General features: G+C 38.2%; 2 protein-coding genes across 3 annotated transcripts; both read left to right on the plus strand.

Annotated features, from left to right (window-relative positions):
• Nucleotides 1-2,072: 2,072 nt before the first annotated feature.
• LOC147274052 (short-chain dehydrogenase TIC 32, chloroplastic-like) lies at nt 2,073-6,341 on the plus strand. Of its 2 annotated transcripts, XM_086255923.1 has the most exons (8): nt 2,076-2,372; nt 2,999-3,230; nt 3,544-3,623; nt 3,964-4,117; nt 4,281-4,359; nt 4,947-5,031; nt 5,721-5,767; nt 5,855-6,341. In XM_086255923.1, exons 1-8 carry the CDS (start codon nt 2,267-2,269, stop codon nt 6,017-6,019), a joined length of 948 nt encoding a protein of 315 aa, XP_086112049.1. In that variant the 5' UTR covers nt 2,076-2,266; the 3' UTR covers nt 6,020-6,341. The 2 variants fall into 2 exon arrangements, with proteins under 2 accessions (XP_086112050.1, XP_086112049.1); XM_086255924.1 differs by lacking the exons at nt 3,544-3,623; nt 3,964-4,117 and having other exon boundaries at nt 2,073-2,372.
• Nucleotides 6,342-13,791: 7,450 nt separating this feature from the next.
• Nucleotides 13,792-17,020, plus strand: LOC147274053 (disease resistance protein RGA2-like). The gene has a single exon (XM_086227763.1). The coding sequence runs from the start codon at nt 13,865-13,867 to the stop codon at nt 16,640-16,642; it is 2,778 nt and encodes a 925-aa protein (XP_086083889.1). The 5' UTR covers nt 13,792-13,864; the 3' UTR covers nt 16,643-17,020.
• Nucleotides 17,021-17,744: the final 724 nt, after the last annotated feature.

Raw genomic sequence — 17,744 nt, forward strand, 5'->3', positions numbered from 1 at the left:
AGACCATTAAATAGGAGCCCTAAAGAGAAGAGTGTAATTTTTCGTAATTTAGAATCCATCTAAAACTTTAAATAGGACGACTCCTTTGAGGGTTTCAAATAAGTTATTAGTCTTCTCCTTTTGTAAGGTCTACAGTTTGATGATTAAAATTATTTATTTTTTAATTTTTCATTCAGTGATAATTGTGCAAAAAATTGGAGATCAATAACACATATAATTGTGATCAAATATATAGACAAATATAGTATTAACTGTAATAAAATCTAAATCTAGACTCTAATAGTTAACTGAAATATGTTTTTTTGATAAGGGTAACCCTTAAATGGAGATTTAAAAAAAAAAATAGTTCTGATCTATAATGTGGAAAAAATGAGCCATACAAAAAATCTATTAAATAAACTTATTTAGTAAATCCTTTGTGTTTGGATGGAGAAAAAAAACTTGGAATTTAAACAGAACTCAGCATTTAAGAAATTACATACTCTAATTTCTTTGTTTGGGTCCATAAATATAGAATTTCGTAAATTCTATATAGAAAAAAACTTGGGATTTGAAGGCTGTAAATTCCAAGTTTAAATTCCACATAAATTGGTGTCATTTTCAAAATTCTAATTTTTATAAAATAAAAAAAGCCGTGTCCACCCATCACCTTGCCAATTAATTACAATACCACCACCACTACCACCATGTCGCCGCTACCACCACCACCATCGTCACCACCACTGCCACCGCCACTGCCACCTCTGCCGCCACCATCACCACCGCAACCACCGACACCACCTCCACCGCCACCACCACCTTTGCCACCACTACGACCACCACCGCCGCCACCTTTGCCACCACCACTACGACCACCACTGCCGCCACCGTTACCACCACCACCACCGACATTGCCACCATCACTACCACTACCCGCTACCACCACCACCAACACCACCACATCCGCCACTATTACCATTACCATCGCCGCCACCGTCACCACCACTGACACCACCATCACCGACATTGACACCGCCGCCGCCGCCTCCATCACCAGTGCCATCACCACCACCATCGCCGTTGCCGTCACCACCACCATCACCATCACTGTCAATGTCGTCGTTGCCAACACCTCCAATACCCCAATTTTTGCCACCACCATTTCTCCCCTCGCCCGTGGGCCATCACCCCTACTACCATCATCAACTTACCACGAACATCATTTTTATTGTTGCCACCATCACCATCACTCTTTTATAAAGCTACTATAACTTTCGTATTTAAATTCAATTATGATTACATTTATCCAAACAGGAGAATTTATAAATTCTAGAATTTTAAATCACGTCATTTTTAATTCCGTCATTTGTGAATTCCTTAGTAATTTCAAATTACTTCATCCAAACGCACCATAAAATAGTTAAGATCTTTTATCCTCTTCACCTCACTCATCCCATTCCCATATCACTTGGGAAAGGTACAAGTAATTTGATTCATTGTTTGAATAAAGAACACATTTAACATTGACCTTCAGAATACCAGATGATCATCAAATACAAATTTGACATCTGTATTTTCTTTTGAGCAGTGTTATTCGCACTTGACGGAAGTTTTCTTCAACCTCCTAGAAAATGAATGAGTGCAAACTTCATTCCTTTTGTGGTTGAACTCCTAATCAACCCATAACAATCTTATCAAACTCCTAATCAACGCTTAACCATCTTAAATCATATATATTAATCAATAAATCATTTCATGATCCGGCTACAGTATAAACACAGCCTATTATACATCAAAATCTAATGGGTGCAGAATTTATGTTCTAAAAATGAGAAAAGCAAACCCATTGGTCAAATCCAAAAGTCAAAAATGCGTCCACATCACATATTTACAAATTACAATACAGATCATACCAATTAATCAATTAATTAGAGGTCCAGATCCCATCTTTATCAAGTTAACCACATTCATATAATACACGCATATCCAACGGTTCTCACGCTAGCGGGGGTCTATCAGAGTGTGTTAGTGGAGTAAGTTTTCGTCTTAGTGGGGGGTCAATCCACTACTTAAATGACTCTAATGGCTGTATGATCAAAGCCGCGAGAAGTCATCACATAACCTGATACCCCCTATAAAAACTGCAACATACATTACCTCAATTACATAGTACTAAACTGATACTGCTGGTTGTGATTACTGTGTTGGGTTTTAGACGTGTAGCTCTGTGAAATTGCTTGGATTTGATTCTGGGTTGGTTGGTATCGTCTAACCAAAATCTGAAACCATGTGGATATTTGGGAGAAAAGGGCCATCTGGGTTTTCATACCGTTCTACAGCTGAGGAAGTCACTCAAGGGATTGATGGAACTGGTCTCACTGCAATTGTTACAGGTCTTCTTCTTCCTTTTTCTTTTCATCTGGGTTTTTTTTTTTAATGGCTACAGCTGAGTTTTTCTTTTGTTGGTCAGTTCCTGTCGTTTTCTATTCCATAATATGTTTGGTTGATGGGAGACTTACTGGGAAAGTAGGGAGAAGTTTTCTTTTTTAGTTGTCTTTTATTTTACAACGACAATTGAGCAACCAAAGGGTATACTAGTTTTCTCTCATGGGTAATTTTTTAGTATTTCATTGGTTGGTTTTTTCCATTGAAGGGGGTGAGGTTTAGGATTAGTTGATGTTCTAGATGCAATGTAAAGTTGAAGTGTCTTTTCTTGTTGTTGGTGATCGTTACTGAGTTTTGGGATACGATATAATTCAAAGCTCGGTAAGATGTAGTTGTGAGAGCAAGGAATGAGGTCTGCAAAGGCTATAATATTGGTGTTCTTTCGATTATATATTCATGTAAATCATGGGTGTTTGAGTGTTTAGAGTAATTAAATTGGATGAAAGAAATAAATATGTGATGGCAGTGATGCTTGAGTAAGTCTTTATGATTAACTTCTTTGCTTTTGTCTTAGCAATTGGTGAAATTTGTACATTTGGCCCTTTTCAGTTCTTACACATAGATTTGATTTCAGGAGCATCAAGTGGTCTTGGTGTGGAGACAACACGTCTTCTAGCATTGTGTGGTGTTCATGTCATCATGGCAGTAAGGAATACAGATGCGGGTAGGGATGTCAAAGAGGCAATACTTAAGGAAATCCCCACTGCCAACATCGATGTGATGGAGCTAGATCTCAGCTCAATGGCATCTGTAAGAAAATTTGCATCGGATTATAACTCATCTGGTCTTCCATTGAATATTTTGATGTAAGAAATCTAAATTGGACAAGTATAATTATTTCTGTTACATTTTCTTATAGTTATTTGAATCTCTCTTCTCTAGTTGTCAATGCATCAGTGGATACATGTGCTTGCATGCATCTGAGTGTGTTTCACACACGCATGTTTTGTGTGTCATTATGACCATATGGTTGTTATTGCCACTTTTGTTCTCTGTTTTGAAATTGTTTTTGGTCGTAAGACTCTAAGAGAGGGGAAAAAGGAAAGAAGGAAGAACAAAAAGAAAGGTTGTATTTTAAATTAACATTAAAGAGTTATAATTTATCCTCTCTGTTTGAAGTAATAATGCAGGGGTAATGGCAACTCCATTCATGCTTTCCCAAGACAACCTCGAAATGCAGTTTGCAACCAACCATATAGGTATCTAAATTTTAAAACATAAAATTCTTTTGATGTTTTTATCAAGAATTATAAGAACTTTTAAATGAGGGAGTAGGGTTGACAAATCTGAGATAGGAAAGTTTTAGTTATTTGGCATTCCCAATTTTCTGTTCTTGTTTCAAGAAATCTGAAATAGTTAGATTGCATTATTAGGATCTGAATAACTTCAGTTTTCAGAGAGAGATAATTCAACTTTAATCAAGTTTTTGACCTTGAATAAGGTTTCTATTTCTCTTTAGAAAAATTCTAGTGATTTGAAATACCCTGTCGTGTTGTCATTATAAACTGGAATCTTAGAGTTCTTACCACTATTTTACAGGCCATTTTCTTTTGACAAACCTTCTATTAGAGACCATGAAAAAGACAGCAAGTGAAAGCAACAAAGAGGGAAGGATTGTGAATGTGTCATCAGAGGGTCACCGATTTGCATATCGCGAAGGGATTCGTTTTGATAGGATCAATGATGAATCAGGGTAACAGTCTGACAGGACCACTTGATGAATTTTATCACTAAGTGCTGCTACAGTAGTGCAGTGATATATAATTTTATGGTTTGACATGTCCACATGATGTATTTAATTTTTTCAAATAATATTGTTTCTTCACTTTGCTTTTGTTTTTCTTGAAAATTTACAGATACAACCAAATGTTTGCTTATGGGCAATCAAAGCTAGCCAACATATTGCATTCTAATGAGCTTGCAAAGCACTTGAAGGTACTCGATTCATATAAGATCATCAATTTGATTACCAACATTGAATTTAGTGATATAAATCAATTTTATGTGATCATAGTTTTTCTTGGTTAATAAATAATAATCTAAAGAGGACTTTTGGTTATTAATGTATCAAGTTCCTGTTACAGTGAAAATTAAATAATTGAGCATGTGCAGGGCCCTGGGGTTTTGTTCATGTCTCTTTTCGTCAATAGAAGAGAAAGGAGTCACAGGGTAGTTTCAGTGTGCAAGTATTTTATTTTATTTTATTTTTCCCCAAAGACATCTATACTTGAATGACTTTGCAATTTGAGGATCCACCACTGAAATTCTGAGAGAATAATTGACTCTCAAATGGTCATGGTAGTTGCAAACATTGTTGATTGTTATTCTTCCTATCTTCAAAAAGCAAAAGTTAAAAAGAGCATAAGGTGTTAGCCTTTACATCATTGGTGTTTTCAACATTCATAAGCAGTCCTGCAGTTCATACTTCCAAACAAGCCATGTCATCATGCAAGGGAAATTCTAATCTGCTGTTGGTGTTTCTATTTTTTTTTTTAATCTTTTAAAATTGTCTTGTTTAACAGGCAGAAGGTGTTAACATAACTGCTAATTCCCTTCATCCTGGATCAATTCTTACCAATCTTCTGCGCTACCACAGTTATATTAATGGTAAAGTTTTGACAAATATGCTCATTTGTTTGGGATGGGTAATAAGGTCATGCATTCTAAGTTGTCTGTAAAATTGTTATTATTAAATAGTATTGTATATCTTGTTTGGGGTGTGGGGTGAATTGTATCTTATGTCACTATTGACAAGGTTATAACAAATGACCTAACTTAAGGCAAGGATCGACAACTCTTCTATTCTACCATATAAGTTCACTCTGAGTACATATATGCTAATATTTAGCATCATTTAGAAGCATTTAATGACATGTTGCAACTTCCAAGTACATACACTATGATACAATCAACTGAGTAATTTTAAGATCTTCATCCTGTGTTTATAACCATCTTCCCTAAACTTTCATCATCTCCTGTATTTGTCTGGATTCATATTAACATCTTCATTGTGACATTGACAAGGTTATAACAAATGACCTAACTTAAGGCAAGGATCGACAACTCTTCTATTCTACCATATAAGTTCACTCTGAGTACATATATGCTAATATTTAGCATCATTTAGAAGCATTTAATGACATGTTGCAACTTCCAAGTACATACACTATGATACAATCAACTGAGTAATTTTAAGATCTTCATCCTGTGTTTATAACCATCTTCCCTAAACTTTCATCATCTCCTGTATTTGTCTGGATTCATATTAACATCTTCATTGTTATGGCTTAATGCAGTCATTGCCAATATGTTTGGCAGATTTGTGCTTAAAAATGTTCCTCAGGTATGTGTATCTTTGAACCCTAACAAGATATGCTCAAGCAGCTTCACTGCAATTTACTTGTCATTTATATATTGGACATGACTTCAGGGAGCAGCAACTCAATGCTATGTGGCATTGCATCCACAAGTTAAGGGTGTCAGCGGCGTGTATTTTATGGACAGCAACAAAGCCAATCCGACCTCTCAGGCTAAAGATGCAGAATTGGCAAAGAAGCTGTGGGATTTCAGCTTGAGCCTGACAGATCGAAAGTAATTGGGATTTATGGATCAAAAGTAAACATTATGGTATAATATAAACAATAGATTGGTCAGACTTGTAAATTGTAGTTCAATGTGCCTTTTACCGGTTTGAGATGAAGCTACAACGTTGTATGACCATGTAAATTAAAAACTGTAATAACCATGGTGTCCCGCTTGTTTACTAGCAGAAGAATGTATTGTTTTAAAATACGCCGTGACAATGTAATTCAAGGGATTATTCTACCGTACTGGGCCGGTATTTTTTCTTAGATACCGGTAATGAAATACTTTTATTACATTTGCACTTTTGCCCCCTATGCACAAAAATTGTAATCGATTCATTGTTCTTTTGCTCAGTCACACAGTTCTTGGTACACTAGGATTACTCAATTCTAAGATGCTCAAGTGCTCTTTTGAAAGTAATGAGACGTAGCTGTCCACCATTCCAGTTCTTGTATAAAAATTAGCATCAAGATCTATACTTTTTCTTTTGGACGAGGAGAGGAACCCCACGATCCACTTCCTTAACAGGTATTTGGCCTTTTAGTAACCTCCGGAGATGTCCAATCACCTGTAAATCACACATATAAGGTAACTCAAGTCATTGTCGCGTTTTGAGTTTTGAGTTGTATAGGATGCATGGCTTTAAAAATTATGTTTGGTCCCTCTAAATGCTTTAACATTTTTATATCTACAAGTCCAAGGTAAATTTAATTTTTTGGTCAAAAGTCCAAGGTAAATTTGGTCCCCCTATGTTTCAAAGCGTATTAATGAATTTTGTTAATGTCAATTTTTTAAACCTTGATGATGAAATGCTTTCAAAGAAATATATATTGCATTTATAAACTTTGGAGCAATGCAATCAAATTGAATTTGGTAAAAGGCCTTGCCTTGACATTTGCAGTCACTCACGTTGCTTTAATATTTTAAGAATGGGAATTACTATGTTAAGCTGGTTTTGTTAGCATTGTCTGAGTTGGTTTGGTTAGCATTCTCTGTGTTGTAACTTCATAATTATCATGTGCAAAATTAATGAAGATATTTAGCAAGAAAGGACCATTTCTCTGCCTCTTCCACAGCAGAGAAAGTTACTCAAGGGATTGACGGTACTGCTCTTACTGCCATATATAGTTACAGGTCATGATCTATTTTAACCTTCGGTATAGAGATTTGTTCATATTGTTGTAAATAATTTATTAAAATTCATATCCTGAACTGGGACGGGTACTGTAGCTAAAAATTTCCCTTTCATCTATTATGACCTTAAACAATACCAGAATGGGATATGCACATATAACAATACCAATATCTTAAACTGCTCTTCAGCCTCGGAACATCTCAAAGATGTTTCTTTGTTTCTAAATTTCTTGTCAATGAACTTACAGTAGTCTATTTTATACTTATGAGTCTATGAAAATAAGCAGTAATGCGCTCTCTTCTTTGTTGGAAGTAACAATGCAGGGGTTATGGGTACTCCATTTAAGCTTTCTGAAGACAACATAGAACTCCATTTTGCAAGTTGCAACCAACCATTTAATATAAACTTGGCTGATGATTATTTGTTTCTTAATGAAAAACATGGGTTAATGATACAATGTTTAATGTACTATATATTAAAGAAACATATATATATATATATATATCGTATCAAGAATGCTCTAAAACTAATTAGTTAGTAAGTTAATACAAAACTAACCACCATATTGGACCCACCGCAAAATGTAATCTCAAAATCTGAACCGTTCATTTTTTAGGCCCTACTTCAAAGATCATTCCTGTAAAAAATCTCTAAAATCGGAAGTCATTTAGTCATTTGATTATAACAACAACTATTTATATGTTTTTATCGAAAATACTGATCGTATATTTATTTGATCTCAATTAGATAATCAAATGATTTCCGATTTAGTTGATTTTTTGTAATAATGATCTTTGAAGTATGGCCTAAATAATTGACGATTCGGATTATGAGATTAGTTATGTGGTGGTCCAAAAATCATGGTTAATTTCATATTAACTTGCTAACCAGTTAGTTTTAGAGCACTCCTCTATATTGTATATATTGGCAGTCAATCTCGTTGCTTACTATGTCATGTTGGTCTTGTTAGCATTCTTTGTGTTGTTTCATCATAATTATCATCTGCAAAATTAATGGAGATATTTAGCAAGAAAGGGCCATGTGGGTTCTCTGCCTCTTCCACAGCAGAGGAAGTTACTCAAGGGATTGATGGAACTGCTCTTACTGCCATTGTTACACGTTGTTGATGCTAATTAAAAATCTCCGGAAAGACAATTAATCAACCAATAAATATTCCTGATGATTTTTGAGAAGCCGGACTCCATCTTTGGTCGTCCTCTACGAGAGCGGAAGGGGGGTGTACCTGCAAAGACACTCCGATGGCTAAGTTAGCATGAGTTCAACATGTCTGCAAGTGAAATCGGTCTAATTGCGTACCTTAAGATGATTTAATCTCCAATCTTTATAGAGTTCTTAGAGTCTTGGACTCCAAGTCTTGTTGTTCCCATGTTCTTCTCCACTCACACACGTTCTTTATTCTGCTAATGGGAGAGAGTGGTGGTCATGCCTCCTTCTTCATAGGAGCGTGTGATTCAACGTGCTGTAATTTTGGTTATTGACTTTCTCAATAACTCTGATCAGCTTGCATTAGGTTTATAAGCCCAACACCATGTGTCTCTTGTGGGCTTCAATTTCTCCTATTCCGACCCGGTTTTAAGCCCAAATAATAATAATATTATTGTGTTATTTTTTACCTCAACTCAGGTCATCCTCTATTTTAAGCTTCCGTATACTTGCGATTGTGTATTTGAAAAATCCTATATATTTTTAGTATGTCAATATGTCATGTACTTCATTTCTTTGTCTAAAATGAAATTTGTATCTAAACAAAGAGAATAACAGCCTAACAAAGAGTAGAGCTAGCAAAATCAAAATCATTTTATTTTATTTTTTGGAAATGGAATGATGTGTGTGTGATTGAATATGGTTGTGCACGAAGCAGCAACCACATGCTTTGTGGCACTCCATCCACAAGTTAAGGGAGTAGGCGGCGAATACTTTGTGGACTGTAACATTGCCAAATCCAGCTCTCAAGCAAAAGATGCAGATTTGGCTAAGAAACTCTTGGATTTTAGCTTGAGTTTGACCAATCTCAAGGAGTAGGGTTTCAATCTTTTATATTAATTGAATGTGCATGTGTGATATGTGATGCTTAATATGTGGAAAGCAATAATTGTGGGTTGTTTAATGAAGACAGACACCAACCCATGTGAAGCCACGTGATTGAGTATTGAATTGCTTATTCCAACATCAATTAACATATCCCATTAGGCCTTCCACTATGCTGCCGGATTGTGTGACCCAAAACCCATTTTGGGCCACAAATGGGTCACACCCTAACACTATGGGCCCGAATGTGTGACCCAAAAGAGGGTGTAACCCAAAGTGTAACCCAAATGTGTGTTTCAGTGTGACCCAAAATGGGCTGTGACCCAAATCCACAATTCAGCCCACGTGAAGAGAGAGAACGTCAGGCTGGGCAAAAAAGCGGGTGGGCCCCGCGTCTGTGGCTGCTGACGGAAGGCTGCAGTTGCTGACGCAGATGTCGGCTGACGCGTGGCTGGCTCGGTTGCAGCGCCTGGCGAGGACGAAGCTTGACGCATGGCTGGCTTCCTTCTCACCAACGGTCCAGATCGGCCGACCGTTGGTGATCAACGGCTGCTGCGTTTTGCCTTTTTTTTTTTTTTTAGATGGGCCGGAAATGGATCTAACGGCTGAGATTAATGGACCGTTGATAATCAACAGTCCAGATCGGCCATATCCTTTTTTTTTTTAACAAATATTTAATAAATCATTTAAAATAGATATAATATCCGAAAAATTGCCAAAAAATTTCAAAAAAATTTTAAAAAATTCCCCAAACCCTCCAACAGCTATATTTTCAAGGATGTCTATATATATATCACACAACACTCATATGGTTTCATCACAATTTACAACCTTTGTTTACCAAATTTACACAAAATTTTTTTTTCTTTGTCATGGCTCCAAGAGGAAGTGCTTGGGTGGTAGCTGAAGATGAAGCCCTAGTGATGGCATACCTAGAGAGGTCTCCCGACGGTTGTCTTGGTGCCCAAATTAGAGCCGCCATGCTTTGGGAACAAATTTATGAAATTTTCAAGCGTAACATGGGGGGTGAAACAATTCGTAAGGTTGGCGGTGTTAAAGCACGATTCAAAGATATTGCGCGTGATTGCAACAAATTTTATGCTTGCTTATTGGAGGCCGAGCGAATGCGTGCAAGCGGTGCAAATGATGCCAATGTGGTAAGTTTTTATGCATTTATATATTTGCATGATTATTTTTCGTTTTATCCAATTATCAAGCATATTTATATATTTGTATAATTATTACATGTTTTGTTTATAAATGAAGCATATTTATATAATGGTATTACTATTTTATTGTTTTGTATATGTATCAAACATATTTATATATTTGTATGATTATTTTTGGTTGTGTTTATAAATGTAGCATATTTATATAATGATATTATTATATTGTATTTTGTTTATCTATCAAGCATATTTATATATTTGTATGATTATGGTTTTTGTTTTGTTTATAAATGTAGCAAATTTACTATTTATTTAAGTTATGTTTGCATTTCCACAAGAAAATTTATATATTTTAATTTTTATTTTATTATTGTAGTTTACGCAAGCACTTGAAGGCTTTCGAAACAAGACTGGATTCAAGTTTCCATGGGTGCACATTTGGGAAAAAATAAAGGAAAGTGCAAAGTATGCTGCAGTTCATGCTCCTGTTCGGGTTAGTGATTCAGAGACCCCCGCCACCGACGATGCCGACACTCCCGCCGATGATGATCCCGATGAGACCGATCCAGTCATACCACTTGGCGAGGACGAAAACCCACCACCATTCCAACCAATAGGTTCCTCGCGGCCAAGGCCACCAGGGAGAAACCATGCAAAACGGGCCAAGGCAGCCGAGCCCGTCCAAACTCATATGGTTGAGGCAGTAGATCATTATAATGAAAATTCAAGGATTTTCATACAAACGAGAGTTGACAGAGAGCGTGCAAGGAGTGAAAGAGACGCCGCAAAGGAAGCAAGAGAAAGGATGAGGATCGAGAGGCAGCTAGAATGGGAAGAACAAAATATTATGGGCCAAGACCTCTCCAAAATGAATGATGGGCAACGGATGTATTGGGAGCAAAAGATGGCTGAAGTCATTGCAAGGAGGCAAATGCGTGCTAACCACCATTCGGAGTGCACTCCATCTGGATACTACCCGGATCTTTCCAACCTCAATCACTCAAACCAGGGGTACCCGCCTAATAATTAGAATTAGACCTTGCTCTTTAATTATGTTTTTTAGTTTGAATGTTAATCTTGTTTTACATTATGTTTACTCTTTAATTGTATCCTTTAATTTGAACGTCAATCTTGTTTTAAGTCATGGTTTGCTATTTATTCAATTCATGTTTGCATTTCTACCCAACATTGGATTCTCCCGCATTTTCACAGACTGATGCATGCTTTACAGTAGACAAGACTGATGCATGCTTTACAGTAGACAAGACTGATGCATGAAATGACTACACCATCATAAAGCAAATGAATGTAGACCATTCATTCCTTATCTCAAATGCAAGTGGTTTCAGTATAAATACCACTATATTTACCATGTTACACTCAATCTTATTTCAGGATCATTTTTCATTCCATAAACACCCAAATGAATACTTTGTATGTGTATTCATCCTCCTCCTCGTCTTCGGACTCTGATGCTGAATGGGATAGGGAAGAGGATGGAAGGGAGATGGTGGGTAAGTTGATTGTCTCAATGGGTCATACCGTCGTCGCCGGTACACCAAGGCATGGCGGTACTTCTTCAAATCGCCGGTACACACACCGGAATTGAGAAGCCGCCCACGAACGTCTCATGGACAACTACTTCATCCCCTCGCCAATCGAGGACACCGTGACTTTTCGCAGGCGATACCGGATGCACCAACCGCTATTCAATAGAATTCTCGAAGCGGTTTGCCTCCAGGATGAGTACTTCCGGCCAACAGTTGATGCCGTCGGTAGAGTGGGTTGCACACCTCACCAAAAGGTGACTGCAGCACTGCGGGTGATGGCATATGGCATTCCATATGATTTGGTCTCAGAGTCAATGACCATTAGTCAAACCACCATACGACAGTCATTCTTGAAGTTCGTGAGAGCCATCACTGACGTCTTCGGACCAGAGTATCTCCGGAGGCCTACCCCGACCGATTTGAGGAAACTTTTGCGAAAGGGGAGCCGTAGAGGATTTCCAGGTATGATTGGTAGCTTGGATTGCATGCATTGGGTATGGCAAAATTGCCCAATGGCCGAGCAAGCTGTGTACCGTGGGCATTATCGTGTCCCAACAGTTATCCTTGAAGCCGTTGCTGGGTACGACACGTGGATATGGCATGCGAATTTTGGTATACCTGGGTCGAATAATGATATCAATGTGCTGGACTGTTCTCATCTCTTTGATGATATGATTTCCGGCCGAAACCACAGGGTGAAATTCACTGTGAATGGGATAGAATACACCATTCCATACTTTCTTGCAGATGGGATCTACCCTCAATGGTCAACTCTTATCACTACATTGCACAGTCCGGTTCTTCCCCACCATAAGTTGTTTTCTGCTCGACAGGAGGGATACAGGAAGGATGTGGAGAGGGCGTTCGGAATTTTAAAAGCCCGGTGGCAGATTATAAAACGACCTGCTCGTTATTGGCGTCCGATTGAGCTTGGGTATATCATGAAGGCGTGCATAATATTGCACAATATGATCGTGGAGGATGAGCGCCCTGAGGATGACGGTAGGGATGACCCAATAGACCCAGAAGCGAGCACTAGAAGGGCAGAAGCTGAATACGAAGGTGTAGAACCATGTCCGACCGGTGCCGCTCCATCATCATTACCTGAGATGAATGTTCGTCGGAATTTGCTTAGGGACCGAAATGTCAACGAATCCCTAAAAACTAATTTGATTGAGCACATCTGGATCCGAGAGGGGAACCCACCACTTGCCCCAACATATTGACCGAATAAGAAGTTCGATTTATTTTCTGTCATGTCGAATGCAGTTGTTGTTGTTGTTTTTTCTTTAAATCCTCGTATTGTTCTTGTGTTTTCTTTTAGTGATCATGTTGTACTTGTTTTTTCTTTAAATCATCGTATTGTTTTTCTTGTTTGTGGTTGTTGAAGTCCCGATGTTGTAAGGCTTATGTTGTCTAATTTATGAAATTTTCTTATTTTAAATATATTCAATATTGACCTTATTTTAAAGATCTCATTAAAATAAGATCACTAGAATCATTTTTATTATACTTTAAATTTAAAATTATCAATTAAATATCACTTAATCAATATTAGGCATATTTTAAATATGTATAAAACACTGTGACCCAAAATGGGTCACAGCACCATAAATGTGAGAATTGGGTCACAGCACTATTTGTGACCCAAAATGGGTTTTGGGTCACAAAAAATGGATTTACCATAGTGGAAGGCCTTAGTACGTCAACCAAACAGTCAAACATCAGAGGAAAAGTAAGTAAATAAAAAGCTGATAATGCTGCCAAAAAACATAAGAAAAGGCATGTTCACAGAAGGTGCATTATGCTTGATTAGTCCATCGCTATTTCTACACATTTTTCAAATTAAGCAACTCTGCTATACAGCGAGCATTGCAATTTGCATAACTCTCTCTTTCTATTTACCCAACAAAATAAAAAACATAATTCGATCTGTTTCCTCCAGAATCACCATGGAGTCCTTTGCCTTTAACATTGCAGAGAAAGTGTTGGAAAGGCTTGCTTCCCATGCTTACCATGAAATTTGCTTGGCAAGGGGTGTCAAAGTTGAGCTACACAAGCTCAAGGAGATCTTGTCCACCATCACAAAAGTGCTCCGGCATGCAGAGAAAAAGCAGACGGATTATCCCCTACTCACTGATTGGTTGGGAAAGCTCAAAGATGTTTGCTACGACATCGATGATGTGGTGGATGAATTTGAGTACCAAGAGTTGCGGATGCGACTGCTTAATCGTCGGAGTTTCAAAGGGAAGGTACGCAACTTGTTTTTACGTCCAAATTCAGTCTTTTTCAACTTCAAATTGGGACACGTAATGAAAAATATTAGAGCAAGGTTAGTTGAAATTGCAAAGGAAAGAGATCAATTTGGTCTCTTGGAATTACCAGCTGGAGATTTGACTGGCGTGCACACGGAGAGGGAGACTTACTCTGCTGTGTACGTGCCAGATGTTATTGGGAGAGATGGTGATAAAGAACAGATTATCTTCCATCTTTTGAAGGACACTGGTCATGATGAAGATGATGAGAGTGTTCCTGTTATTTCCATTTATGGGTTAGGTGGTTTGGGAAAGACTTCACTTGCTCAACTAGTGTATAATGATAAGAAGATAATGGAAAACTTTGAGTTGAGAATGTGGGTATGCGTCTCAGACGACTTTAATATTAAAAGATTGGTTTCTCAAATGGTTGCTTTGGCAACTGACGAAAAATGTGGTGATCATGAAAGTATTGAAGAGATGCAAATTAAGTTGCAAAAGACTTTGAAGAATAAAAAGTTTTTACTAGTTTTGGATGATGTTTGGGATAAGGAACCAACTGGGGTGACACTTCCAAAATGGAACTCTTTAAATTCCTTGTTGAAGGTTGGAGCCAATCAGAGTAAAATCATTGTAACAACACGCAATGAATCAGTTGCTTCCCTTATGCGCTCTGCACACGTGCATGAGTTGCAAGGTCTTCCCCACTCAGATTGTATGTCTATATTCATTAAAGTTGCATTTAGGAAAAGAGAAGAACAAAACTATCCAAACTTAATGAAAATTGGGGAAGATATTGTGAACAAGTGTGGAGGGGTTCCTCTTGCAGTATCTACCCTAGGGGGCCTACTCTATGCGGAAAGGGAAGAGAGTTATTGGTTGCATGTAAGAGATGATGCCATATGGAAACTGGAACAAGGAAACCAGGGCATTTTACCTGCACTAAAATTGAGCTACGATGCATTGCCCCCCTACTTGAAACCTTGTTTTGCCTTATGTTCACTTTTCCCAAAGGATCATGAATTCGAAAGTGGAGTAATGATAAAGCTTTGGATGGCACAAGGCTTCCTTCAAACCTCCAAAGGAAACCAAGAGTTTGAAGAGATAGGGTTGGACTACATAAGGCAGTTATGTTCTAGATCTCTCTTTCAAATTATTGCTGAGAAAGATTACATCTTTCAAATGGAGTTTAAAATGCATGATCTTGTTCATGATCTAGCGATCTCAATTTCACAGGTAGAGTGCTCGTCTCTAAATTGTCGTACCTCTAATACTTGTAAAAAGGTCCGCCATATGTCAATATCTCAAGAGGACTTGTCCGGGAAATTAGAGCAAGAAGACCAATTCTTACTCCACTTGGACAAATTGCGAACCATTATGTTTACAAATATCGATGGTGAATATTGTTATCCTGAAGATATAGATGAAGATGAAGATGAAATCATCAACACTCAATTATCTCTTTTGAAAACATGCATATCCAGATTCAAGTACCTACGAGTGCTCGATCTTAGTGTTTTGACCTCTATTGCAGTGTTGCCGAGTTCCCTTGGTAACTTGAGTCACTTGAGATATCTCTCCCTTTCAGGTAACCAGCACATAGAAAAGCTTCCTGATTCCATCTGCAAGCTGCACAATTTGCAGACCTTATTTCTTAACGGATGTGAAAAACTCAAGGAGTTGCCCAAAGACATTGGGAACCTGATTAGCCTCAGGTGGTTGTCGTTGACAATAAATCATACGTGTTTTCCAAAATCATTTGCATGTCTCACCTCTCTTCGATATTTACATGTCGTCGACTGCAAAAATCTTAAATCTCTAGGTGAAGGGATGCAACCTCTCACAAACCTTCGATCGTTGTGTCTTGAAAACTGTGAAAATGTAGAGTCCTTGCCAAGTATGAACTATTTTACGGCATTAGAGAATTTGGCTATCATGAATTGTACAAAGCTTGATTTGATGGGGTCAGGAGAAGGCACTCGAGGTCTTCGATCATTTTGGATCGAAAAATCAAATTTGGAGGTTTTGCCCCATTGGCTTCAAGAGTCTGCAAACACTCTACAGTTTTTGTATGTTGGTGAGTGTGACCGTCTCACGGTACTTCCAGAGTGGTTGCAAAACCTCAGGTTTCTCCAACGACTAGATTTTGATAGCTGTCCCCAATTGTTGGCTTTGCCGGAGGGCATGCAGCGGCTCACCGCATTGAGATACTTGGAGATTGAAGATTGCCCTAAATTAAGTGAAAGATGCAAAAGGAAACAAGGTCAGGATTGGCCCAAGATCGCTCATGTCACAAAGATTATGCTTGATGGACAAAATATCGCGTCAACCAGGGGCGGATCTACAATGGGGTCAATGGGGTCAATTGACCCCATGAACCCAGAATTGCTGGGCTTGAGAGAAATTTTTGACCCCATGAACTTACTGGCAGCAGTGGCAGGCAGAGGGGCAAGAGAAGGGCGCAAGTGTTTGTGAAAATGGCTGACAGAAATGAAGAACAGAATGATGAGGAAGATGAAGCTGTAAACGGTCACGTGAGATGCGTATGCAGTTTTTTGAATTCTAAACTTGCCAAAACGACGTCGTTTTGGCAAGTTAATTAAACCTCTGAGTACCAGCCAGGCAGCCACACACACATCACAGAATGACAAAAATTGAAACTTGGTCTGAATTCTGAATTTCTGAAACCACTGTCGCCCACTCGCCCCTGCTCCTCTACCCGCGCCGACGCCTGCTGGCCCTGCTCGGCTGCTCTGCTTGGCTACTTCTCCCTCGCGACGCGACGCCCCTGCTCCTCTACCAGCGCCGACACCTGCTGGCCCTGCTCTGCTTGGCTGCTGCGAACCTGCTACTTCTCCCTCGCGACGCGACGCGACACGGCGGCTGCTGCTGCTGGCCCTGCTCTGCTTGGCTGCTGCGAACCTGCTACTTAATCTTGCCCCCATAGCAGAATGTTTCTGGATCCGCCACTGGCGTCAACTAATGATGATTAGGTAACTTTTTCATTAAATTTTGAAGTTATGGTGTTTAACATAGCCACTAATGAAATAATATATAATGAAATAACATTTTTTTTATATACTTCTATATCCATTGCAGGTGTCAGGATTGCAGAAAAAGAATGCGGCCATTGGAGGCGTTTAAGCAAGTCAATTCGGAATGAAATTAATAACGGTGTGTTTGTATTAGTTGGGGTAGTAGTCATGAGATTACTTGGAGTCTGGAATAAGAGAGAGAATGTTTATAAATTAACATTCAGTTCTGTGGATGTTTCAGCGACTTGATGCTCATTGATTGATGTTCTTGTAGTCAACATATCATTCATCTTTTTGTGTATTAGTGACATTACACATCTGTTAATTATTGTTATTTACACCAACCAACTAACTAATTTGTGGACTATTTTCAATTTGACATTTTGCTATTTAATTAGATCAACTTAACTGATCACATTGCTGACTATCTCTTTAATAAAGATTTTTTTTTGGTCGAAAAGGATGAGCCATGCATTAAAAGAGCCCAATGGGCACAAGAAATACAAAGCAAGGGCCAAGAGGCCCAAAGCAAAATAAACACA

Source organism: Dryas octopetala, chromosome 9 (assembly GCF_963921425.1).
Source record: "Dryas octopetala chromosome 9, drDryOcto1.1, whole genome shotgun sequence".
In the NCBI taxonomy this organism is placed as follows: domain Eukaryota; kingdom Viridiplantae; phylum Streptophyta; class Magnoliopsida; order Rosales; family Rosaceae; genus Dryas; species Dryas octopetala.

Excerpts from the sequence above, each read along its gene's own strand:
- LOC147274052 (XM_086255923.1), top strand. The coding sequence starts at position 2,267 with ATGTGGATATTTGGGAGAAAAGGGCCATCTGGGTTTTCATACCGTTCT. Across the intron at positions 4,118-4,280 it reads AGGATCAATGATGAATCAGG|ATACAACCAAATGTTTGCTT; the intron begins GTAACAGTCTGA and ends GAAAATTTACAG. Across the intron at positions 5,768-5,854 it reads TGCTTAAAAATGTTCCTCAG|GGAGCAGCAACTCAATGCTA; the intron begins GTATGTGTATCT and ends ACATGACTTCAG.
- LOC147274053 (XM_086227763.1), top strand. The coding sequence starts at position 13,865 with ATGGAGTCCTTTGCCTTTAACATTGCAGAGAAAGTGTTGGAAAGGCTT.